At 38.3% G+C, this 25,846-nt stretch overlaps 1 protein-coding gene across 4 annotated transcripts; it reads right to left on the bottom strand.

Annotated features, from left to right (window-relative positions):
• Positions 1–357: 357 nt before the first annotated feature.
• Srsf11 (serine and arginine rich splicing factor 11) lies at positions 358–25,841 on the bottom strand. Of its 4 annotated transcripts, none has more exons than XM_021157583.3 (13): positions 25,716–25,841; positions 20,614–20,810; positions 16,067–16,200; positions 12,173–12,282; positions 11,245–11,337; positions 10,662–10,711; positions 8,784–8,911; positions 7,230–7,311; positions 5,735–5,866; positions 3,374–3,463; positions 2,195–2,311; positions 1,745–1,883; positions 358–1,641 (listed from the first exon to the last, which is right to left on the bottom strand). In XM_021157583.3, the coding sequence occupies exons 1-13, from the start codon at positions 25,803–25,805 to the stop codon at positions 1,447–1,449; spliced, it is 1,557 nt and encodes a 518-aa protein (XP_021013242.1). In that variant the 5' UTR covers positions 25,806–25,841; the 3' UTR covers positions 358–1,446. The 4 variants fall into 4 exon arrangements, with proteins under 4 accessions (XP_021013242.1, XP_021013244.1, XP_021013245.1 ...); XM_021157585.3 differs by having other exon boundaries at positions 358–1,638; XM_021157586.3 differs by having other exon boundaries at positions 2,195–2,290.
• Positions 25,842–25,846: the final 5 nt, after the last annotated feature.

Here is a 25,846-nt window from a genome sequence, read left to right as displayed (position 1 = left end):
TCCTCTAAGCCACCCAACACTAGCCATCTACCTGTTTAATATTGTAATACAGTACAAATGTGACCAGCAACATACGATTCCAGAAAGGCAAATTTCTGCAATTTCAATGAAAATATAAATTTGCTAGGTATAGGTGAGATCATATTTATTCCTAAGACACTGTTGGATGAACTTAGTTCTGTATCTAAAACACAGGTTAAACCATAATTTAGACAGAAGGTATTGCTGACAATTATGCAGGCATCTACACTGAGGGGGTAGACTCCAGTTATTGTTTGAATATGTAGACAGGGAATGATGCAGCTGACATATGTTCAACGTGTGAATAAACACAACCCAGCTCTACAGAAGCATGACTTGTGAGTTTAAGGGTTTTATTATCAAAGTCTTGTAAAACAATTTCAGAAACTGTACATCAACATGGCACAGACTGTAGCCGACTTTTGTTTAACTGCACAAAAGTAAAGCTTGTAACTAAGAAAACAGTTGCCTACCTAGTCTGCATATAACATGGAATCACTGTGCATAAGATACTACTGCAATCAAAGTAACACAAGTTTATTGGTTTTATACAACTTGAGATCAAATAAAAGTACATTATCAAGGAGAGCTGTCGTATTTTAAAAGCACATGAAGGTCAATTTAAAATGCACCACCACTTCTTGTTCAACAGTGAGCTTTAAAACTAATAAAGTTGGAAACTGAAAATCAGGACAAGGTCATTTTCTAGTGATGGGCTGAGTTCACTGGTAGAGATGTGAAATAAATTATTGGGGGGAAAACAAGTAGCTATGAAAAAGTGAACAACTAATTCAAAACATCATATTTTACAGCCAGTTTTCTTTGAAAAATTTTTACTGTAATTTAAAGCCTACTTAGCCATCAAAAAAGGTTAGTGCATATATAACCTTTGAAAGTTAAACAAAGCCACAAAAATTTAGCCACAAGGCTCAAAAGGCTTATCTATCACAAATGTTTTTTTTCAGATGTAACTCTAAGAATGTTAATTTGTCATGTCAACAAACAAGACCATTAAATAGGTCACCGTGTCAGAAAGTTTCATGACGTTTGGGGTAACATGCAATCAGTGCATTCCCTACATGGCTCTATCACGGCAAGGACTCAAACTCTAGAAATATTCTAAGTGAACGCACTGAGGATCATAGACAGAGACAATCCATGCCTGCTGGAGATGCATGCAGCTGTTCATCTGTGTTAGAAGCAGCAGTTGCACAGCTGCTTGATCACGCAAATGGATGTAACCATGGCAATGCTGGTCACCCGGGTACCACTTTATAGCTTTTGCTATAAAGCACTAGAGGTCACAATCAGGTGTTCTGAAGCCATTGGTAATGTGCAGCTGTATACACCTAGGTGAGATGAACACACACAGCATTAGAGATCACAAGGAATGACACTGAGGACCATCTGCAGCCAGCCTTGGGCTCAATCACTCATATCCATGTCTTCTTCGTGGTGATCATCCCCGTTCACTTTGGACTCTCGAAGGTCGCCCACCCCCTTCTCCACAGAGCACTCCTTTGTTTTAGGGGATACTGCTTCTGTTGGTCTCTTTTCCTCTTTCTTTTCCTTCTCACTGTCATAGCCTTGCTCCTCTTCATCATAATCCCGAGTCACCTGCTTTGCCAAGGAGAATGGGAAAATAAGCTTCTTCAAAGGAAAAACACTTCTTAATAAAACAGGAGCAGCACCATGGTATCAGCACCCCAGTCTGTGTACTTACTTTTATGTCTTTGTCACTCTCAGACTTCCTTTCTCGTTCCTTCTCTTTGTCTTTGCTCCTCTTCTTTTTACTTGTTGATCGTTCCCTTTCATCTCTGCTTCTTTCTTTGTCCTTATCTTTCTTCTTCTCTTTTTTATGTCTAGAAAGAATAGTTAAAAATCTGTTTATAAAGTTGCTTTGCAAAAACTGGCAGATGATGAGCTTAATCAAGCTCTCTAGAAAGGATGCAAAGAGCTCAGTTTGAAACACTGGGTAATCAAAGTAAGAATTTAAGCTGCATAGAGCCCTAAAGTGCTAATCATCCCAAAAAAATACATACTAGAAATGTCAAGAACAATGCCTTAAATTCCCCCCAAAAGAAAATTACTGCACATGTATAAAAGAAATCTAATAATTTAAAAAACATTAGTCCCAAATATTACAAATCACAGATATAAATGATACCCCTACCTCCTTGGGGATGGTGAGCGGGACAGCTTTCTTTTAGGAGACCTGGGCTTTTTAGGGGATCTTGTACCACTCCTACTTCGCCGTCGTCTTCTCTCTCTAGAATCACAAATGTGCAAACTAGGCTTTAAAATATAGTGTGGTCTCACCAGCTCCACTAGGAGCTTCCACAGCCCAAGACCTGCCTCACAATACTGTTTTAGGCAATAACAAACTCAAGCTTAAGAAAAGACTATTGTGAGATCCAGAAGGAATTCTTTATCATATTTAATGTAAAAATGTGACCTACAGCTAGCACTCTGGAGTATTTTTACTTTCTTGATGGTATTTTTGAGACAGGGGCACATAAGTTAGCCTTGAATTGGCATTCTCCTGTCTTCAAGAACACCAAAGCTTATTTTAGTTTTGTTTTTGTTTTTTTTAAAAAAGATTTATTTATTTATTTATATATTAAGTACACTTTAGACATCCCAAAAGAGGGCCACCATGTGGTTGCTGGGAAATGAACTCAGGACCTTTGGAAGAGCAGACAGTGCTCTTAACCGCTGAGCCATCTCTCCAGCCCCATCTTTTTTTTCCCCCCGAGACAGGGTTTCTTTGTGTAGCCCTGGCTGTCCTAGAACTCACTTTGTAGACCAGGCTGGCCTTGAACTCAGAAATTCACCTGCCTCTGCCTCCCAAGTGCTGGAATTAAAGGCATGCGCCACCTCTGCCCTTATTTTAGTTTTCTTCTAAAAATTTTACAACATTGGTTTTCAACTCTTTGGTCCAACTTTTCAAGTTTTTGAAAAAAATGGCACAAGCCTGGCAAATGCTGTACCCAAGAATCTGTGAACATCTGATTGAAATGGTATTGAACATTAATTAAGAAATCTTTCTATAAAACTTGCTGCATTACTTCTATCTTGACTGTAATAATATATATATAGTTACTGGAGCCTTAAAATTCTACCATTCATTTATAACCAAATTATTATCTGGGAAGTAAACATTTTGAGCATGACACGTGACTATAGTAAACATATCACAATGAAGCTACCCCAAACAACTCAGGATACCTTAGTCACTAAGACTTGGCTGTTTAAGCCTCATTTGTTCAACACTGAGTTAACTGTCTGATTCTGGACTTCTTGTGGCCTGCTGAACAGTCATGCCCCCTGGCCTCATGTGCTGCTGCCTTACCTGCTTGCACTCCGAGAGCGTCTGGCTGTGCTGTAGCTTTTTGGTGGAGTTTTGGAACGTTTCTTTTCTTTATCTTCTTTCTTTTTGTCTCTAGCAAACAAAATTTAATAAAGGGTGACGACTACAAGTCATTCAATGTAATCTCACCCTTTCTTATGACAAATAACATATTTGTAATAAATTTTTTCTAAGCTTCCCATTTTTTGGGGATAGTTCACTAGAACTTATCTCTGATAGAAAAGTGGCCTATGCTCCTAATGGAGGAGCTAGAGAAAGTACCCAAGGAACTAAAGGGGTCTGCAACCCTATAGGTGGAACAACAATATGAACTAATCAGTACCCCCAGAGCTCGTGTCTCTAGTTGCATATGTATCAGAAGATGGCCCAGTCGGCCATCATTGGAAAGAGAGGCCCCTTGGTCTTGCAAACTTTATATGCCCCAGTATAGGGGAATGCCAGGGATAAGAAGTGGGAGTGGGTGGGTAGGGGAATGGGGGGAGAGGGTCTGGGGGACTTTTGGGATAGCATTGGAAATGTAAATGAAGAAAATACCTAATTAAAAAAATAAATTAAAAAAATTTAAAAGTGGCTTATCTACTGAGAAAAGTTTTTTAAGATGCTGGCTAGTTTCCTGTGTTTGGTATTGAGTTCAATGGGCTTAATCACTGTTGCTGGGTCTTTTTCACTTGATCACAAGTTCCCGAACTCTGTTACCATGTCAGAATCCAATAAATCACCATTGCCAATCCTTTGCTAGCACCTGTTTCCTTCAATACACCCACGCTGAGGAAAATGCCCATCTCAGACTAAGCCAAATCAGCTACCTTTTTTTGCTATTGCTAGTCAGTGGCACTGAAAACTCTCCCACCACTAAAGATAGGTACCACACCACACTCAATTCCAAAATTCTTTACAGATCCTTACCAATTCATTTTATTTAAATCCCACAGTACACACTCTCTACCTTGTCTCCTTCCTACTCTGGTCCTCGTCCTCCAGCAGTCATCTTCTTGTCAGGCAGTCTTTATTACCAAATTTCCCAACAGGCTCCATTATACCTTCTCAAGTATACCATGCACTGTTGGTCGTTCAAGGCATAAGTGTGTGCTATATCATTATATTCTCCCTTCAATAACTGTTCAATATACCTGAATTTCTACAGCTATCACTGAACATGATTCCTTCTCATGTCACTATTCCTTGTTCTCAATAGAAAGGTATTAAGGAAAGGAATACCAGGATTCCTTCTCTGTGTACATAAATAGTTCCTTTCTGATTAGTTAAGGTACATGCTCACAAATGATAAATGATTTGAAAGGTAGGGAAAGCGAACACTATTATTTTTAAGTTATTCAAAACTAGACTGTTGACTTAAAATAATTTTTCTCTGAATGAAAAGATGGGTTCTTTTTTAAAAGATGTATTTACTTATTTTTAAACTTGTATGTTTCTGTATGAATTTATGTGCACCATGTGCATGTAGGTGCCTAGAAGCCAGAAGAGAGTGTTGGATGCACTAGACCTGGAGTTACAAGTAGATGTAAAAGAACCTGGTGTTAGTTCCAGGAACCAAATCCAGGTCATCTATCTATAAGAGCAGCAAATGCTCAAACTGTTAAAAGCCATCTTTCCAGCCCCAAGAGTAGTCTTAAAAAAAGGTATTTTTAAGTGGGGAAAAAAAACCTACCACTTATTCTTTCGTCGTACAAATCCTCAATTTAACTTTATTGGTCCTATTAGAAATCTCTAATATGGCTACATGCCTAAACCATAAATGATCTTTCAAGAATGTTTCCAAATACTGATGATGACATGAAGATAAATGAACACAGCTAGCTGTCTGCTTAGAGCTCCTTGGCACACAAAGGATATCTAGGAGTCCTAAATCCACACCCAAAACAGTGACTAAATGGAAAAGAGGAGCGCCAACAGGTAGGTAGGTAACTAAGGAATGTTAAGACTGGCTAGAGGGATGGCTCAGCAGTTAAGACCACTTGTTGCTCTTATAGAGGACTCAGGTTCAATTCCAGCTAATCTTATGGCAGCTTACAACCACTGTAACTCTAGTTCCAGGGAATTTGATTCTCTTAGACTGTGTGCAGCAGGCATGCACATAGTACATACACACATATAGGCAAAACACTCAAACACATAATTTTTTTTAAAATGGAAAAAAAAATTTAAGAAAAAAAGTTTGTTACATCTTCAAGGTGGCAGGAGACAAGAAAACCAAGAGCAGCATCCTCAAGCCATGTTTCTTTTCCACCCTGTCCCCTCTCCATACCTCAATTCTGTAACAAAGAAGCCTGGTACTGGGGTTTCAGGAACTGTGGCTGTTGCTTCTGCTTTGCACAAACGTACCTGGCTTTGGATGTGCTCCTTGACCTTCTACCCCTCTCTCGGGAATGAGATCGTCTCCGTCTTGGACTTTTGGATCTCCTTCTACTCCTGGATTTGGAGTGTGACCGCCTCCTTGACCGGCTTCGTGACCGCCTAAAAATGTAAATCAGTAATGTGTGCATGGAAATAAAATGTACACTGAACCCATCTCAGAGCTAAGTACCAAGCACCAGAGAAAATTCCCCTCTTTTCAGCTGCGATCATCATTTTGCCCAGTTATCTTCTAGACCTCAGAAATTACTGGTGTGTGTGTTCATGATATGCATTCACTTGTGCTTGTGTATACAACTGAAAGTCTATGACTGTACACTCTACAAGTTGATGGCAGAAGATTCCATAACAAAATATAGAACCAACAGATATAAGTATTTTGAACTTATATCACACATTTGAAGTATGTGAAGGATGATTTTTTAGAAATAAACAAAGCATATTACCCCTTTAAGGAAAAATAATCTATTGTCAACAATAAAAATCTGCCTTCCAAAAGAAATAAAAACATATGAAAAACTAAGTATGAGTCTGATTTGTTGGTTTTCTGATGAAGTCAGAGATATCATTAAATGCCAGTGCATAGTGTTGGGTAGCAACCAAAAGTCATGCTAAATTTGGGCAATTTATCAAGCACTAATTATAATTTCCTGAAAATATTAAAACTTTTCTAAGTGCATACTCAAGAGGCTAGGTTTTAAAATATGCAAACAAGGCTGATTATGATCAAAATAAACTATGTGATTTACATATTAAATATGTGAGCCAATCATGGTGAAGAAACAGGTTGATCTCTGTGAGTGGCTTGGTATACATGAGTTCTAGGCCAGCAAAGGCTACATACTGAGACTATCTCAAAATAAGCCCCCCAAAGGAAACAGCAAAAGTAAACAGAAATAGTGTAAAATTTGAAAGTAAAACCTTGTTTCTATTAAGTTAAAACTTTAGATTGGTGAAGTACAACAAACCCTTGTTTTTGGGGTGGTGAGTAATGTTGCAGAGCTATGTAAAATGATATGGATTAGCTGTTATGACTTTCACAATGTTTAATATAGTCAGATATAACCCACATAAGGTACACTGACTTTTTTTTTAAATGTGAAAACAAAGACTCCTAAGTTTAGAGAGAGAACTACTCTGCTACAGAAAACAAAACCTTACATATTCACAAAAGGGTATAAACTAATGTGAGAGATCCACTACGCAGATCTAGATCTGATTTTGGGTAGAATTTCAAGTTACTTGCTCTTTTGATACAATTGTAACATTTTAGTGTTTCCTATCAGTGAAAGGACTTAACACTGATTTGATTCTAAGTAGGAACAATCTGTTCACCCTACACATTTCTCCTAAAATGCTCAAGGAAACCTCCTCTCCGACTCCATGAGCAGCAATGACCAATGATTAGATCTACTTCACCAAGGAGGTGGTCTTCAGGGCACAGTTGATGGTCAAGAGAGCTAACCTGTGTCTGGAGGATGAGGGGGTCCTTCTCCTCCTTGAGCGTGATCTTGATCTCGAATGTCTTCTCTTTTCTTCTTTCTTGTCTGATTTAAGAAAAGAAAGAAAAAGCTGTATTAAGAAATGCTTAACCAGAGGTGTATGTGAGTGTATGTGTGAGATTGAGGAATCAAAGTCCAGCCCTCCAGGTGTCCAGAAGCACGTGTAACCAATGAGACAATGTGCTGGCCTTCAAAGAATATTTTGTCTTTATTTCAGCCTTTATTAAGATACCCTCAAATGCTATAAATGTTCCTAATTCCACTCTAGAAAGCTTCAGAGACAGGATTCCTCAGCTTTCAGTAAATCCTATCGCAACTATAACTGTTAACTGAGGTTTCATCTGCTATCTAATAATCTGAAATGCTCCCGAGGGCTCAATCATCCCCATAAGGCACCTCTGTGGTTTTCTCATTTGGTCTTTAGAAGTCTCTACTGAAGGTGGTCCACAAATATACCTACCTTTATCAGGCACTAATATAAACATTTCAAATCCTGATCCAATGAAATGTTCTCATCATACACAACTGTGCATGTATATATAAAGGATATCAAGAATACTGTCTCTAGCACCTAAGTATAATTTATATCAAAATTTAAAGCGAAAACCATGACTTATTCTCCTGTCCCTCTACTTTAGTGACAGAATCTGACTGATTTTAGGAAGACAGCTATTTCCTAATATATGCCTATTCTTCAAGGCCATTCTCAACTGTATACTTAGAGCAAAACTGCCTCATTTCCAACATACCAAGTTTCTTTAACTCAGGAGCTAAGAGGCAACTAAAGCCATTGCCCTCTTCACATGTTCACCATTACCAAATGATGCCACTAATTTATTTTGTCATTTCATTCATAGGCTTTAATTTACAGGCATTTCACAAGTGAAGCCATATGACCATAGAATTCATTATAGGTAAACCAGTCATTTCAGCCTCAGTTTTTAAAGAGAAGCAGTTAGACATTCTATTACAGTACAAACCCAGCTGTACATCTATGACCCCTATCACTTACGTGACACCTTATCAGATGATATACTATAGCATTTGCTATCAGTTTATTTTTATCAGTTTATTATTTATACTTTAAAATTACTTTCCAAGTAATAACATTTACACTTACTAAGGAATAGGAGTTAAAAAAAATGAATCAAACATTTATTTAAGAAAATGTGCTTCATTACCACAGATTTACAAATACATAACACACATACACTGGGAGGATTCATCTAATCAACCTCAAAAAGACAGTCTGTCCAGAGCTTGTTTAATGGTGGTTATACCTGCTTAGCATCCACAAGCCTCCAGGTTCCCTCTCGGCAACTCCTACCACCACCCAAAAGAATCTGATTGGCACTCTACTACATGATTTTTGTGTCTCAGAATACAGAAAGTCTTAAAAACAAAACAAAACAAAAAACGACAAGAATGTTATTCAACAACTTCTACATGTAGGCCATTACCAGCTTTACCAAGAACTAAAATTTAACATTCAAGGAAAGTGTGTATGAGCATTTTACCTGGCTCAATAGCGGCAGAAATCAGGGACTGGGCTTCACGCACTCTCTTCATGGCTTCCTCTATTTCTTTACTAGAGGTGTCTGACTTCAGACTTGGTGAAACAAGACCAGCTGCTACATGATTCAATCTGGAACAAGAAAATAGTTTAAAATTTAAGCTTCCATTTCAAGTAAACAGATATGTTTCACATACCATCATTATTTGTAAATAATCCTTGAAAGCAAAATACCAGGGACCACCATTTTAATAAGCAGCATGCAGTGAAGTGCCACTTACAATGTTTACAGAGACCTGGAATAAGAAAATACTTATTTTGGAAAATGCTAGTATAAGAGAACATATTGATGCTCAAGTTAACCTTTCACCATAGGATTTAGGGGAAAGCATTACGTATTAGACTACAGATGGGAAGAAACTAAGGCAGTGGTCAATAGTTCATAAACTTACACATGAAATCTTAACCAAAATAGGTAACGAACTGTCTTTAAGTGCTTACACATGCAAGGGAAAAAGCAAAAACAAATCCAATAAATTAGACAACCTCAGTTATCAATGTAGAGGGATGTCATCAAGAACAGGCACAAATGGCCCTTGAGACTCAGCAGGCAAATGCTATTGCTGTTAAGTCTAATGACTGTGGACCTCCTTAAAACTGTCCTAACCCGAATACACACTGTAGCTTGTATACATGCACACCACTGTGCTAAACAGATTTTCTTAAAAAAAAAAAAAAGAAAGAAAAGAAAAAACAAGTTTTTTTGGAAAGAGTGCTGGGTGTGATGGCATACTCATTAATCCTACCACACAAGAAGCAGAGGGAAGCAGATCTCTATGAGCTCTAGGAGCTAGCCTGATCTCAACCAAGGGTATATGAGAGTGGGCATAAGAACCCATTATGTATTGGTGCTACTAATATGCTAGGCTGTGGGGACAGTAATCAACTAAGCCATGTCCTTTGTCCTGCAATGTTCCTCTACTTACTAATAGTGATGTTGACTAACTCCAAATTAGGCTACATTGGGAAAAGCCCCACAAATCTGTTATCTATCAAGGAGAAAAGAATTCTAAGTACTGGGGTAAAAGTACCTATAAGAACTTGGTAGTGTTAGTCCCCTAATATATACTTCCTTCTCCAATTTCTACCTCCCTCAGGGCTCAGACTCTGATTTAAAACCCAAGATTTTTTCTCTGTGGTCCCTCCCCCTGGCACTTCTATGTTTCCCATTTCAATGTATATACTTTGCCACAATGAATGCTTAATATTGATTACAGAAATCCTTTGTGTATTTTATTGATTTTTTTTTTGAGTCAGATTTCATTATGGAGCCAGTCTATAGACCAGGCTGGCCTCCAACTTACAGAGATCCACCTGCCTCTGTCCCTCAACTGATGAGATTGAAGATGTGCACCACCATGCATGGGCTCCAATGTGTATTTACAAAATACAACTTTCATGCTATCACACTATAACAAGCCACTCACAACTATTAGGAAACATTCAAAACCCTTATTTTTGGATTCCCTTTCTTGTTTCTACAATATAATCCGTAATAATACACCAAGCATGTCCTAGGATTAGCTATTTTTTTTTTCTGTTAACTGTAACTGTTCTACAATGTAATATATAACAGAGTAACTATTTTCAACTTGGTATAGTGGTCTATGCCTGGAATCCCAGCACTTGGACAGGAATTTGAGTTCAGGCTTGACCACATAGTGAACATATGGCAAAACTATATTACACAGATATAAAATATATTACATATAAAACTATATTAAAACTATATTATATATATATTTCAAGAAGAAAACAAAAGTAAGTGTTCTTTCGACAGTTATACAGTATAAAACCAATAGAGACCAATGAGAAAGCTTACTTGGGATCAACAGTACTCATAAGTTTCAATAGCTGGTCTGCAGCAAGGGACTAAAAAAAAAAAAAAAAAAAAGACAATGAGCACACAGTGATAAGTGACTGCTATTTTCTTAAGTTTCTTGAAAAGTTGTGGGACAAACTGGCAACCTATAAACTGCAACGCGCTGTGTACATCCATGGCAAAAATGTAAAATGCAAATTATGAATTCTAACAATGGGTAACTTTGTGGCTAAGGCTATAGAAGAGGGAAGCAAATTATCAAGAGTAAGGCTTGAGCACTCTGGGTTTATTAGGATCAGCTCTTGCTTATTCTAAAGACTTAAAATAGAAAATCTGAAACTCCTTAGAGTAACAGAACATCTCTAAAAAGTACAAACTCTGAGAAACAAAATATTCTCTAAATGTGTGAAGGATTAATGACTGATGTAATTCAGTGGTCATTTAAAAATCTCTTTCAAATAAGTCAACAGAGTAAAAAGATTACAACACAATCAGCTAACCCTTGCTTTGAAATGCAAATCAAGGTTTAATGAAATAATACCCTACAAACACAAGCTCACAAATGAAAGGTAGTGAGATATACCTGAGAGTTCAAGTTTGTTCCTGGAAGCCCAAGAGCAGCAAGGGCAGGATCAAGAGCTGGAGCTCCCAACGCAGCCAGGGGAACAGCGCCAATCTGCAACAGGTAAGGGTTTATTATATAAAACATCTTTAACTTTTAGTATTGGGCTAGACACTAACTTTTTCACTTATGTAGGCTATGTGTATAGTGTTATAACGGCTCAATGGTATAAAAGCATTACTGCCATGGTTCAAATTCTGCTGTATAAACTATCTAAGAACTGGACATAACTATGTCCCAGTAAAAATATATCAATAGAAATGAGGGTTGTGGTTTGTAGTTCCTCACACCTGTCCATATGATGGTCAACCTCTCATTTTCTTATAAAACATTAATTCTCTATGATCTATAAGAGAAATGGCCCTCTCAATATAGCCTTAAGTACTCATTGCATCCTCAATGAAAACCAGCTTTGTGCTATGATGACAGGACCCTAAGTACTTTTCTTCTGGCTGCTGTCATGTATGCATGCTGTCTACTGTCTACTGTTTGGATACTAAGGTAGAGGCTTCCTTTGGAAGCCCCCGTATCCTGTTCTCCCAGTTTTAGCACTATCAAGTACAAATCTCAATACTAAGTCCTCTGGTCAAAATGTTTGTGTTCCTGTTGTGCAGCACTGTTTCTCACAGGACTGCTAGTCACTCATTAGATGTATGGTAACCTCCACCTCTTATTCCCTAACCATCCCCCCCTTTTTTTTTCTGATTTACATTGCCAAGATCCTGTCTTCTTCTTGACAGAAGTTTTAGTTAAACCACAATTAAATCAACACAAACATGCAAAGTCTTACAGAGGCAGTCTGACTTTCCATTCATGTGCTGAAGTCGTCTATTGTCAAATATTACCTCAAACACTAAATATACCCTTTCTGAATTCAATGGGGTTGTACCTGGGTAAGTGGGTTGGGGGTAGGCAGGAGTCCACCACCAGGCAGAAGACCTGCCACTGCATTAGCTGGTGCCAATAGAGACAAAGCCTTAGTCTCATCAGGAATAACTCCTGCAGAGAAACATCCTTGCATGAGAACACACTCTCTTTGAAGACAGAAAACACACAAAAACACCCAGAAAATGTCTCCCTGATACACCACCTGAGTTTGTTGAAAGTACTTATGTTCGCTAAAATATAAAGTTTGATCTCTATGATTATTTATCATTAATTTTATGTCAGAATGAAACTTCAATGTGTGAAAATTTGTTTCCTTTTTCTCTACAATGGTTAAGTTTCTAGAGTAAAAAAAAAATAGCACAATACACACTACTGTTTTGTTAACACTGCCAAGATTTCATCACCTGTACTCGATTTTTAAGTCATGAACCAAACGTAAGCAAGCACAGTCGGTTCTCCAGGGGTGTGCTCTCAACTTTCAAAAGCTGTTTTATGAACAACGACTCGTGTCGGCTGCTTCACTATAAAGCACACAGAAAAATCAAGATACACAAGACAAAAAAAGTTTGATTTAGGGGTTAATAATATGGTACAGTTACTATGATTTTCTTTACACCTACCATACAAATTTTGTAAAAATTAAAAGAAGGAAAGTATGTAAAGGAAATATTCTGTTGGAATCAAGAGTAGGGCTTTTGCTGACTCATGACATGAATATGAATGTTTCTGAAGGTCTCTGAATACACAGGGGAAATGTGTGTAAGGGGAGTAAAGAGGAGAGGGAGGGAGAGGGAGGGAGAGAGAAAGAGAAGGGGATGCAGAGAGGAAGGAGGGAAGAGGAAGGGAGGGGGGGGATAGAGAGAGAGAGAGAGAGAGAAAGAGAGAGAAAGAGTGAGAGTAGGTAAAACATGGCACATTCCTTACCTGTACAGTAAAATGCTTTAGGTTCCAATATGTGCCATGCCTACCATATCAAAAAATGTTGCTATATAGTGTCAGTTCAACATCTAACTTGTTCAAAACTCCTTAAGCCCAAAACCACATGTATGCCTGCTTTTAAAGCCTAATCTGTGTATTCAGATAAAATCTAAAGGTCCTAAGACAAATTATTTATGTAGACAATTTAAATTCTATCCAACAGCAAAAGCCCTATACAGATGGATTAATCTGTTAATGTGCCCAAGCCCCCAAAATGAGAGTTCAATAATACAATTAAACTACATATTTGCAAATACCAGTAGTATTTCTGTAATACATATTAAGAAACTGCATCTCATCATAAAACATACAATATGTACAGGGCACTTAAGAGAAACTGGATAAGCTGCAGAAGAAAACTGTTGGGTGGTATTTTCAGCAGGGCCTGGTATATAGTTCAGGCTGAACCAGGGAAAAGAACTGTAAAACACAACAACAAAAAAGAAAAACCACTGTTAAATAAAGGTAATGGTTCCTTCCACCTACACTGAGAAGTGCCGATAATATAAACAAATGTATACTACACAGCACTGCTATCTTGCTTGTGTCAGAGCTGTCATCAATTTAGATACCGAGAGTTATGGAGGGAAGGGGAGATGATCATTTGGATATAGGGTATTAATGCATCAATATTAACAACCTACAAAGATAAAGGGATAATTTTGCATGCAAAATTATGTCTCAAGAGGATATATTAAGTATAACATATTACTCAAATTAAGTGCATCTCCAACATTTCTGGCAAACTAAAATCCTCTTGAATTTATTGTGAGACACCTGAGAGAAGATCTGCATCCATTTAAAAAAAAGTCATGCATCTGATCCTCTGATTAAAAAAAGACTAAAAACAAAACTACAATTTAAAAATAGCAATGAGGCCCCTCACCAGTTAATTTTCATGCGTCAAGAGTATTTTTTTTTACTGCTGCTTTGATAGAACCATGAAATACTGCATGAATGTGTAGAAATGAAAGAAAAAGAAACAGACAAAAGAAACAAACATTAACCAAGGAACCTAGATGCCCCCAAATCCATTACTATTAAGAGCACCTTCCACATCCAGCTAGCTATCTCTCTTTTACCAAGTGAGGCTATTCTTACCGTATACTTTTGGTCTATTGTTCTAACACACTGACCAAGAGCCAACACCAAGTGTTAAGGGCTAAAACCAAGTGACTGGTGACAAAGGGATTGAATATATCAGTTTACTTGTGGAGGGAACATTAATACAGCACATCATACCACAAATTAAATGCAGCAAAAACAGATTCCTGAACTAAGTATTTCTAAAGCTCTATATATACTCCCCAAAACCTCACTTTCAAAACCACATCTACAAAAATTACTATGGCTTAAAATAATTATAAAGACCCAGATATATGATATACTATATATTCCATCCCAAGCTCATTGTATTATGGCTAACTGAAGCACTCTGCACATTACTCACATGACATGACCGTCTCAAGACCTACTGTCTACTTTACTCATCCTGAATTGAGTTCTGTAAGTTCTCTGTTGGTGTAAGGTGGTGGTTAAGTCTTATCTTAAAGAGGCACACTGAAATAAAAGGAATTGCTTATCCAAAATACACTAAATCAGCTTCTTTCTGACTTTTCTTTCATAGAAACATTGTTACTGGCCTCACATCTCTCACTTTAGCACACTGTTACCAAAATAGCATGCCTTAACTCATCTCCGAATATAATTTCTTTAGAAAAACCAGAGGCAATTCTCTATGATTAGACATTTCACAACTTTCACAATGTATGGTGGCAAATCTTCACATTTGTCTTCAATTATCTAAGAAGCATCTAAAAAGCAACAATTACAAGATACAGCTTCCACTAACCAGTTTATTAAAGGAAAGGGAAAGCATGTAGATCATGGACAGTATATTAAATTATTAAGCTAAAATTCAGTACGTATATCATGTCAATGATTTCCTCGAATAAAGATTTATAGTTACCAAAAGCAAACCAAGCAGCAGTTTACTGGGAACAAGCTAACTGTAAAGTATGCCTTTGAAAAGTTTTACAAAATGGCATTAAAATAGTGCTGTCCTGTCACAGCGGCTTTTAGATCCAAAAACCTGCTCATTTTTTTTTTTTCCTGTCAAATTACTTTAACAGCCTAAAACGTAAAAAGAGAGAAAATGCAGTTAACAAATGGTGACAGCAGGAAACACTTGGGGGCTCGAGTGCTCGCTGGTTTAGTTAGTGTCTAGAGCCTGCAGCTGCAGAGCACCCACTGTGTCCAGCCATCTGGGAGGGTTTTGCATGTGCCTTCTCCACTACAAAAGTCACACACACAACAGAGAGAAGAGTTTATTATTTTGAGATATTCTAGAAAATATAACAAGAACAAGAAAATCTGCCATTAAAAACAAACACCCAGTGTCCATCTGGCACCTAAACTATAGGAAATCTTAAACTTTTACAAAACTAAAATTACTGCAACCCTTGGTATACTGGAATTCAGCATGTGGTTTTTGTTTTTAGTCTATTTTAAGGTTGGAGTGAGTGAGAGAATAAAGGAAATAAAGTTGACTTAGCTACTGATTTTAGAACATAAGCATCATGCATGAATTTGAAGGTTTCTGTGAGAATGATATGAATGATTACCTTTGGGACTTCTCAATACTTCACATTAATATATCTCAGAGTTTGGAATTCAGTTTAAAAAACTTAAAAATATTTTAAAGATAGCAAAAAGTTAATTACCTTATAAAACAGACGTTATTTCTCAGTTTTAGAGTAAGAAAAAAACCTCCAAGTAATAATTATGGAGTGCAGTATAACAAGGGTTTCAAAGTAATGCTTGGAATCTGACAGGCTAGTGATGCTTACTCTACATCTACACTGTGGCCAATGGCCAGGCAGGGGTGCCCACATAGGTAGTGAAACAAAGCACAAACCTTCAGCATATGGTACGACTATCAAAGCTCTGTCAACGAACACAGTGTTTGTCAGATGCTGTGCCACAACTGCTGAGTCTGGATCATGGAACTTAACAAAGCAGACACGAGAGGAGACTGGCAAAGGTGAGTCACTAAAAGATAAAAAAATATCATTAGAGAAAAACAGCACTGGCTAAAACACATATACATCACCAAAAGGACAATGCTCTGGTAAAAATACATAGATGAATGTTAATTTGTTTTAACCAATTGAAAAGAGAATGTCTTGCATGACCTGATGACTTAACAGAGTGAGATGCAGTGCAGACATGCTCGTATAATCACCACTTAAATTGTAACACAGCAGTTTAAAAACCATTTAAGTCAGAGAGACAACCATATCATTTTGGTGACTGTGCATACATGTGCTTGTGTTGCTCAAGCTCAGGGTAGACACTGAACCACTGACCTACAACCCTAGTTCCAACACAAACTGTTTTTATACACAAGTGACAGTTCTGGCGTAGAAAGTTTTTATTATAGGTAATTTCACAGTGTAACTAAAAAGGTAGAAAGTAGACATAAGCAGGCACAATGACACAACCCTATAATCCGTCTCCCCAGGAAGCTGGGACAGAAATTGTAAATTCCAGACCAGCATAGGCTACACTGAAGCCTTGTCTCAAAAGAGCAAAAAAAAGCTACATCTATTTGATAATCAATGAACATTCTTGGCCTGAACAACAAACCGATAGATTCAACACCTTGACCCTACATCTGTAGAATATATAAGAATTCTTTTTTTTTTAAAGATCTATTTATTTTTATATATGTGAGTACTCTGTCACTGTCTTTAGACATGTCAAAAGAGGGCATCAAATCCCATTATAGACAGTGGTAAGCCACCATGTGGTTGCTGAGAATTGAACTCAGGACCTGTGGAAAAGCAGTCAGTTCTCTTAACTGCCAAGCCATCTCTCCACCCCTATATAAGAATTCCTAAGCACTTTAAATAAGGCTTTCTGGTCTAAAGCCACTGTCAGACAAAAGAAAAAAATAGCACATACCTGGGCATATATACATGTTCTATAGCAGCTCCTCCCCATACTACACTTTAAGAAGAGCACATTGCTTCCACAGATAAGTGATAAAGTAAGTGCAAGCTATGGCAGTGAAAGATGATAGTGAATAAGCTTTTAAAGAGATATAATGGGTCAATTCCTAGCATAACCCAGACCACAAGTTACTTGGGAGGTCAGTTCCCCAGGACAGTAACAATCTTAAGTCTCTGACTGTGAGAAACCCTATCCAGGCTCCCTGACAGCACAGCAACATTAACCCTTCCTTCTACTTTAAATTTTCCAGATATGTGAATATGAGCTTAGGGTGCAGAACCAAGCAACAAGGCAACCGCATCCATAAAGCTGAAAGCTCAATGTTTCTAAAAGGATAGGCTTTCTTTTAAGACAGGGTGTTATGTAAGTTCAAGCCTTGCAAGACTCCTGATCCTTCTGCCTACACCTACCTGCTGAGATTATGTGGCTCAATGGACACATTTTAAAAAAAATGTGTCTAGAATTTGAGAAAAAATTTCAATCAGAAACAGTGAAAAGAATGTTCTAGCGTGTGCGCTAGGACACCTGTTTTGTTTTGTTTCTGTCATTTTTGTTTTAAATTTTAGCCATTAAATTTACAAAGTTCTTCAAAATGAAGTTACCTTCTGTTCTTAAAACCCACAGAACAGCACCTTAGGAAATTATAGGCATTCTTTAACACCGATAACTGTTGTCGAATTTGCGGTGAAAACAACCCCAAACCACCATCACAATAACAACGAAACTCAAACCAGTTCTTAGAATGAAGAGATGGTTGAGTTAAGAGCACTTCTTGTGAAGGACCCATGTTCGATTCCCAGCACCCAGATGGGCACTTACAACAAACAGTCAATAATTCCAGTTCGAGGGGATGCAGTGCACTCTTCTGGCCTCGCATCAGGCATACACATGGCACAGAAATACATGCATGCAAAGCATGTATATACAGAAAAGGAATCTTAAATTGCCTTCAAGTTAACTATGTCCCACTTACCAAATACATTTTATTCTGCGTAAGGACCATGTTTAAAAGCATAAGTATCTTTACTCAAAGAAGCAAGAAAAACAGTTCCCTTATGCTTCTACTGCTGAAAGAATTTCAAAGTATCTTCTAAGAAGCACATAGAAAATTGTGAATTCTGGTGTTTACCAAGAGCCCACTGAATCAGAATATCTTTCCCAGGAGGGACTTCATTCTTAAGATCCCCCTATTCATGGACACTCAAGTTTAAGAACTTGTGGCTTAAAAGCATGATTTTTGGCAAAGTTCTGATGCGGTTTCTGAAGAGGATGACCATTCAGAAGAGTTCATGCCAAGCTCACTCCTAGACACTGTGTAGACCTGTAAAATCCTATTTGCGCTCCACAATGTGAAATACACACACACACACACACACATATATGTACACACACACACACACATATATGTACACACACACACACACACACACGAATGTATAAAATAGGAAACAGACTCAGAAAAAAAAAAGAACTTGTGGTTTAGGCCATCACTCTAGTCTTTTAACTCTACCTTAGTACTGTGTCGGCCATTTCTAAGCAGAAGACTTTTAAGCTTTATAAAGTAAAAGGCAGCACAGGTAACAAGAGTAACAATCACTTGAGAACAATTTTGCTGACCTCATATGCCCCTTTCTAATTATAGCATGAAATATTCAATAACTCATTAAAGTATATTTTTCTTGAAAAGTGGGTAAGATCATTAAAGTGATCACTGATCATGTTTGGTTATGAAGGCTTCAAATGAATAATCTGTTGCCTTCGAGTACAGTGTAACACTGACATGCTTCACTGGGATCCTTACCTAGGTAAGTGTCCCACTGTGATATTCCTTTAAAACTAAATACTTTACTATCCACTTCTACAATAAACACCATGTCTATAATCACAGCAATTGAGAAGTAAAAGCAGCAAGATACTGATTGGAGGTCAGCATAGCCTACGTTGATTCCCCCATCCCCCTGCAAGCCTTACAAAGCCATTTCCCGGCCTGAAGTGTTTTAGTAGGTGTGTTTGGGGCATGCATTCTTCAAAATGCAATGCTGATGAACTCAAGAATCTTGGTCTATGAAAGGCAGAAGGCTGACCTTATTCTGTGAATTGGTGACAGCTGCCATGCTACTGTTTGAAGGTGAGTACACAGTACCCTATATCATTTCAAGGAATAAACAAACCCTGCAACTATTCAGCTTATGATGGAATTACCCATATCACCACAAAAAGACCAGCTTAAGTCTATCACGACCTCTTTTAAAGTACTGTTCACTAGCTAGGTAGGTCTACAAGGGAAAAAACTAAACAAACAAAAAGTAAAATGCCCAATACAACACCCACTTCTTTTATCTTTTATAATACAGTATAGACTTGCTTTGGAGAATAAACAAAGTGAGTGACTATAATAAAACTTTTAGTAATCTGCAGGAATAAAATCACAAGTTGAACATATGATATTTTTTGTAGTTTTAATATTAGTTTTAGGAGCAATCTGAAGGGTAGGATGTGTTGAAATAAACAGAACATCAATTTCTGTATGCTTTTATAAGGAGCTACCCTGTGGATTTCCAAGGTCAAGATTCTGCTCCAAACAACTGTTCCTAAAACACTACGAAACTGTTAACATACTAATGTCAAGCACTAAACAGTTATGTAAAAATATTTCAAGTAGGGAAGCCATGAAAATTAATAATTAACACATAGGCTTGTATGATCAACTTCAGCATGATTAGTGATTACACACACAACAGATGAGTGTGATGATTCTCATTTCTTATTCTGAATTTAAGGGACAGCATTAACCACCAAAATTGGGCTGGCAGTTTTACTAACATTAACCACTATGTTTTCAGTAAACTTTATAATTGTTTCTAGAGGACATACAATTATTTCAAATGTGTTTTCTATCTTCATACTTTCTTTGTTCTTTACAATGAATACACTCGTCTAATACCGCTGCAATAAAAACCACTTTTAAAACAAGACAAAACCCACATAAACCCTAACTCAAATTTAAACATTCCGTAAATTATTTAAACACACCAGGATTCAGCTATGATGAATTTCTCTGAATTATATAAAAACTTAGCATGCAGGCCTATTGACTGAGTCTTCTGTCGAAGGGTTATAGGGTTTGATGCTCTTCCGTAGTTCAAAATTACTTATGAGCAATCCTTATTTACATCAAGTGAATATAACAGCAACAATTTTACTTCCTTTCTAACAAAGCACTGGGTTAGTTTTTCCTTTAAAAGGGGGATTTAATCGAAACATTAAGTGCCCAAAGCAAAATGATGGTATAAACAACACGAAGAGGAAAAACATTCCTTAAACTCCACTCGGGCGCTCATCCCCGGCCTGCGGCCTGGCAGGCCCGCGGATTTTCCTCGCTAGGCTCCGGCGGACCGCGCGCCTCGCCTCACCGGAAGGGCCTCGGGCCCGTAGCGCCCTGGTACTCACTCCGGCGGGAAGAGGCGCAGCTCGTCGATCTTGCCCAGGAAGCCGAAGAGCGTCCGCATCTGCTCTGAGCTGGCGCTCGGAGACACGTTGGTCACCTGGATCACCTCGGTGCCGCCGCCTGGCCCGCCACTGGGGCCTGGGCCCGGGCCTGGCGCGCTGGGGACCACTGCCGTGCTGCTCATGGCGCGGGCTGCCTCCTGCTCAACACATCAAACACAAGACAGAGTGAGAGCGCGCGGCACTGGCCGCCGGCCGCACACAAACGGCCGCGGACCTCGCGCAGCGCCGCCGGCCCACAATTCCACGCCCGCCCGCGCATGCGCCCAGATCCCGGAAGTACGCGTCCAGTTCGCGCTCCCGCAACTGTCCCGGTTGCGCCCACCCAGCTGAGCCACCTCAGAAATGGTTCCTGCTTACTCCACATAGCACCAGAAGCATTTTCAGGCAGAATCCCTCCACCTAGCCGCTGAAACCTCCAGCAAAGACAGTTTAACACATACGCCCTGCCTCTGTTCGCTCACTGAACTTTAACTTACCTTTACAGTCCTTCAATATATTACAGTATACGGTCAGCAGTTTGAAATACACCCGCTTTAACACGAGTATTCTTCACTACAAAAACAAAACAAAGACCCCCTGCCTTATTTCTTCAGCCACATCTGACCTATTCCAGTTCTCCAACATAAAGACCCAAAATTACTTTCTCTATGCCTTTACACAAGCCACTAAATTCCCTAATCTCATCTCAATACCACCTGTTAGTAACAGCACTGTTTTTGTTATTCAAATGTATTTCCCAGACTGCAGAACCTAGCACAAAGTCTGAGTTACTTCCAACGAGCACTGAACACCCCAACCTACTTTAATTAATCATTTATCATACAGGCCACGCTAATTTATTTGACTCAAAACTACCGAGAGCTAAAAACCTCAGACTTTACACGGAGTTACAAATCTCTACACTTGGCAAATAACTCTTGGCCAATACTGACAAGGATGCAACTGACTTACTAGGTTTACTCACTAGTTCAGTGACAAAGTTCTTAAGCACAGAAGGGAGGGGCTGATTAATGTGCCTCATCAGAGTTTAAAACAAAACAAAAAACATGATCACTCATCAATCACTCCCAAGATAGTGTTAAGTAGTTTCTCAAATAACAGGTATCACTCACTGTTAATTACAGATTCTCACAGATCAACGTTCTTAGTATCAGGAGTACATACAATGCACTACCCATGACAGAACAAAGAACACAATGACAAGAGCTCAAGCTTTGTCTTTTGATTTTCAGTGTTATTTAACATCAGTTTATTAGCTGTAAAAGGTATATGAAAATCTATAATACTGTTTTACATTTCAAACAAAAAATTTTATTACTTATTTATAGTGTATGTGTGTGTCACAGTGCCCTTTGGAGGTGCCCTCCTTCCACCATGTGGGTCCCTGATCAAACTTGGGTTTAATCCATTTCTACATTTTTCTATATGCTTTATGTTTTATAATAAAAATTATAGTTAAACCAAAGAAAACGCTGTGTGATAAAATCTTCCCTTTTTTTTTTTTTTTTTTTTTTTTGAGACAGGGTTTCTCTGTATAACCCTGGCTGTCTTGGAACTCACTTTGTAGACCAGGCTGGCCTCGACCTCAGAAATCCGCTTGCCTCTGCCTCCCAAGTGCTGGGATTAAAGGCGTGCACCACCACCGCCTGGCATGATAAAATCTTTTAACTTCAGAATCTGATTTATGTAAGACTTACTGAGCACACTAATCGAGGGCATTTGATGCAGAAAGGCTAGCAAAAAAGTAATTTATTTAAATGAACATTTTCAATCTGTTTTGACTATCACCATAGATCTACTAAGTTGAATAGGCAATGAAATACTTATCATTGTTAATGACTTTCACAGAAATAATATAGCTAAAAGCAGGTGACAAAAATCTTAAGACAAACAGCAAGTATATCCAATCTATGACAGTTTAAGTGATCGTAATTATCTGCCAGAAAAGGCAACAGAATTATAGAATCTGGATATAGGCAACAAATTCTTTCTTCTCACTATTTCTCCAATATTATAAAGGCATCCCAAACTCACAAACTTCTCCAAATACTATGTCTCTACTAACTTCTAGAGATTTCGGAGATGCCAGAAGTATAGCATAACGTGTATAACACAGAAAAAAGATAGCCAATGTTCCCAATCTATTGGAATTGCAGTTCTTTGACAAACTCTCCATAAGCAAACATAAAGATGTAAGAAATGCATGTACTAAAAAGGCAAGAAACTCTGCACAAATTAACCTCTTTTTCTCTTACTAGAACAGAAACTACTTATTTAATAAGTTAATCATCAACTATAGCTTTCAACTATGAAAAAAGTCTAATATATACACAAAATTTCATGAGTGGCACAGCCATGTTTGAAAATGTACTATTAAATTGTAGTGGTAAGAATGGATTTCCCTATCTTTATTTGATAATAAGTTTTACTTTCTGTCACGAAACAAATCAGCACTTTCTGGGTGACTTGATTGCTTATGTTTTTTGGTATTTTTTTAAAGTAATGTCAAGCGATATTAAATAAAATGCATATAATAAACCATAGCCAAACACCTCCATTAAAAAAAGGGCAGATATGCCTAATCTTTAGCAGGACAGAAGAGGGCTTCTTTTCAGTATTCCATAGAGCTGGTGATAGAACCCAAGGTCTTTGCAAGATATGTAAGTGTTCTATAACTGAACTACATCCCAAAAGATGTGATCTTTTATTTTATTTGGTGCTACTTCAATAATGCAGAATGTCTAATTTTAAAAAATTATTTATTTATGTATATGTGTGTGCCTGTATGAGCCTTTATGTGCACCATATGTGTGCAGATGCTGGCAGAGGCCATATTCTCTGAAATGGAGTTAAAGGGAATTGTGAACTGTCCTGGAACTCACTCTGTAGACCAGGCTGGCTTTGAACTCAGAAATCCTCCTGCCTCCTGCCTCCCAATTGCTAGGATTAAAAGCGTGCACCACCACGGCTTCTGTAGGTGCTTTTAACAACTGAGCCTTCCAATTGTCCCCAATTGTCTAATTTTAAAACCCACAAATACTTTGAGTGCCACTACTGAAAAATGTTTCATTTTAAATGCATTATTAGTCTTAAGGTAATTCAACTACCATAAAGAACAAGTTGTCAAGACTACACTCATATATTTTATAAACAAGCTCAATTCATGAATTAGCTTCCAGTTTCTATCAATTAGCAACAAATACATAATTTTCTGAAATTCAAGAGATAATTTTGGCTACAACCTGTTTATTTTTCACATGCTATATAAGCATAATATACAGTATATTATAAACTTGTATTAGCCAAATCCTTACGCCAGTTCATACCTATTGATATAGAAATATGCAGGATGTGGTGGCACTCATTTTTAATATTAGCACTTGATAGGCAGGGTGGATTTCAAGTTGGCCAGTGTGATCTACATAGTGAGTTCCAGGCTAGCTAGGGCTACATAGATTCTGTAGACTCTAAAACAGAACACAACAAAACTCTAAAATACATTTGTGTGAAGAAACTGCATGTGATACAGTATGGTCAGACCACACCAAATCTACTTTTCAACTAATACTGTTCTCCTCATTAGGATGACAAAAGAGTTATGCAGCCTTCTCCCTGCATATGTTCTTTACATTTAAAAGAAGGGGAGAAAATCGGTGTTGGAAAGATGGCTCAGCGTTTAGAAGCACTTAAGGTTTTTTCAGAGCACCAAAGTTTGATCCAGGCACCCACATGGCAGGCGGCTCACAATCATTGAGTAACCACAGTTGCAAAGGATCTGATATTTTCTTAGAGCAAAAAACGCAAACATCAATACACAGAAAATAATTAATTTAAAAACATTTCTGTGATGGCTGACTTTATGCTTAGAAGTTAAAAATCTCTGTAGTTAGGCAAAATTAGACCTCCTATGTTAAGGACTGCTAAGGATATATATTTTTAACTGATGTTTCTGTAAATAACTTTGTTCTGCTTGCACATAAACACATTGTAATTTTGCATTCTTTGGCTTTATAAACCCGACTGAGGTGGCTGGGCGCTGCATTCTAGTGAATCTCTAAACATCCCCAGACCCATAACCATTTCATACTGGTGAGATGGCTCTGCAGGTTGGTGGAAAAAGAACCCACTCCCTCAAGTTGTTCTCTAACCTCCTGAGGCACCAGGGCACGTGAAACCCTATTCACGTGTGCAAAAACGAACACTAGACTTAAGAGGAATGTAATAGAAAGTCAATTTCAGTCAAAGAATTTGATGCTGCGCTGCACACAGGATTCACGGCCTTGCCCACGTTAGGGAACTATATCCCCAGCCCAGGATAGTTGAGGGCTACTTCTTCGTTTGAGGAAATACATCAATACTTTGTAAACTCCAGAAAAAACTAAGAAGGAAATCGCTACTTATTAAATAAAATTTTCTCTTTTTTTGTATTTACAACAAAAACTACGCATTTAAATTTTCTTTGCTTTCTTTCTTCTTCTTTTTTTCTTTTTTGAGACAGTTTCTCTGTTGCTCTGGCTGTCCTGGACTCGTTGTGTAGACCAGGCTGATCTCCAACTCAAGAGATCCATTTGACTCTGCCTATCTAGTGCTATGATTAAAGGCGTGCGCCACCATGCCAGGTCAGTATTTACATTTTCATTATCCGAAGTTATTTTTAAAACTTCGTAAGACTGGATTATCGGTAAGTCAGTGAAAAATAAGCTTCGTAAGCGTGGGACCAACTGCATAAGTTAGTCTGTAAGCGAGCAGGATTCGAAGTCCGAGCTGCTCGTAATACACCACAGCTTTTAGCTGTCAGGTGGGTACCTAATCTTAAGGGTCAAGCTTCGTGACACTCGCCATCCTGTACTCCGGGATCAACTCGATCACCGCGCTGAACGCAGCGATCCCAGGCCTAGCGCTCAGGCCCACAGGCCGCGCCTCAGGTTTCGACGCCACCACATTCTGATGCGAAGTTGAGTAGCGCAGCCATGCACGACCGCGCTGTCTAGGGAGCCTATGTTCCCCCCACGAGGACCTCTCAGCCCGTTAGACGCACTTACCCGAAAGAAGTTTCTCCTGAGGGCGAGGTTGGTGAGGGCAACGGAAGGGCTCGTCGGTCCTGCGGCCCCGGGAGCTGGCGGTGACGACATCAGCGCGCGCAGCTAGGGCAAAGCCCGGATTACTGCGAGGC

Source organism: Mus caroli, unplaced genomic scaffold, assembly GCF_978045245.1.
Source record: "Mus caroli unplaced genomic scaffold, Mus_caroli_1 scaffold_3, whole genome shotgun sequence".
NCBI lineage: Eukaryota > Metazoa > Chordata > Mammalia > Rodentia > Muridae > Mus > Mus caroli.
This window is presented reverse-complemented; position numbering and strand designations above follow the sequence as displayed.

Coding starts and splice junctions, on each gene's coding strand:
- Srsf11 (XM_021157583.3), bottom strand. CDS start 25,805: ATGTCGTCACCGCCAGCTCCCGGGGCCGCAGGACCGACGAGCCCTTCC. Junction 7,312..8,783: donor TTCTGCCGCTATTGAGCCAG/GTAAAATGCTCA, acceptor TTCTTAAATCAG/ACAAGAAAGAAGAAAAGAGA. Junction 3,464..5,734: donor AGGAGCACATCCAAAGCCAG/GTACGTTTGTGC, acceptor TTTGTTTGCTAG/AGACAAAAAGAAAGAAGATA.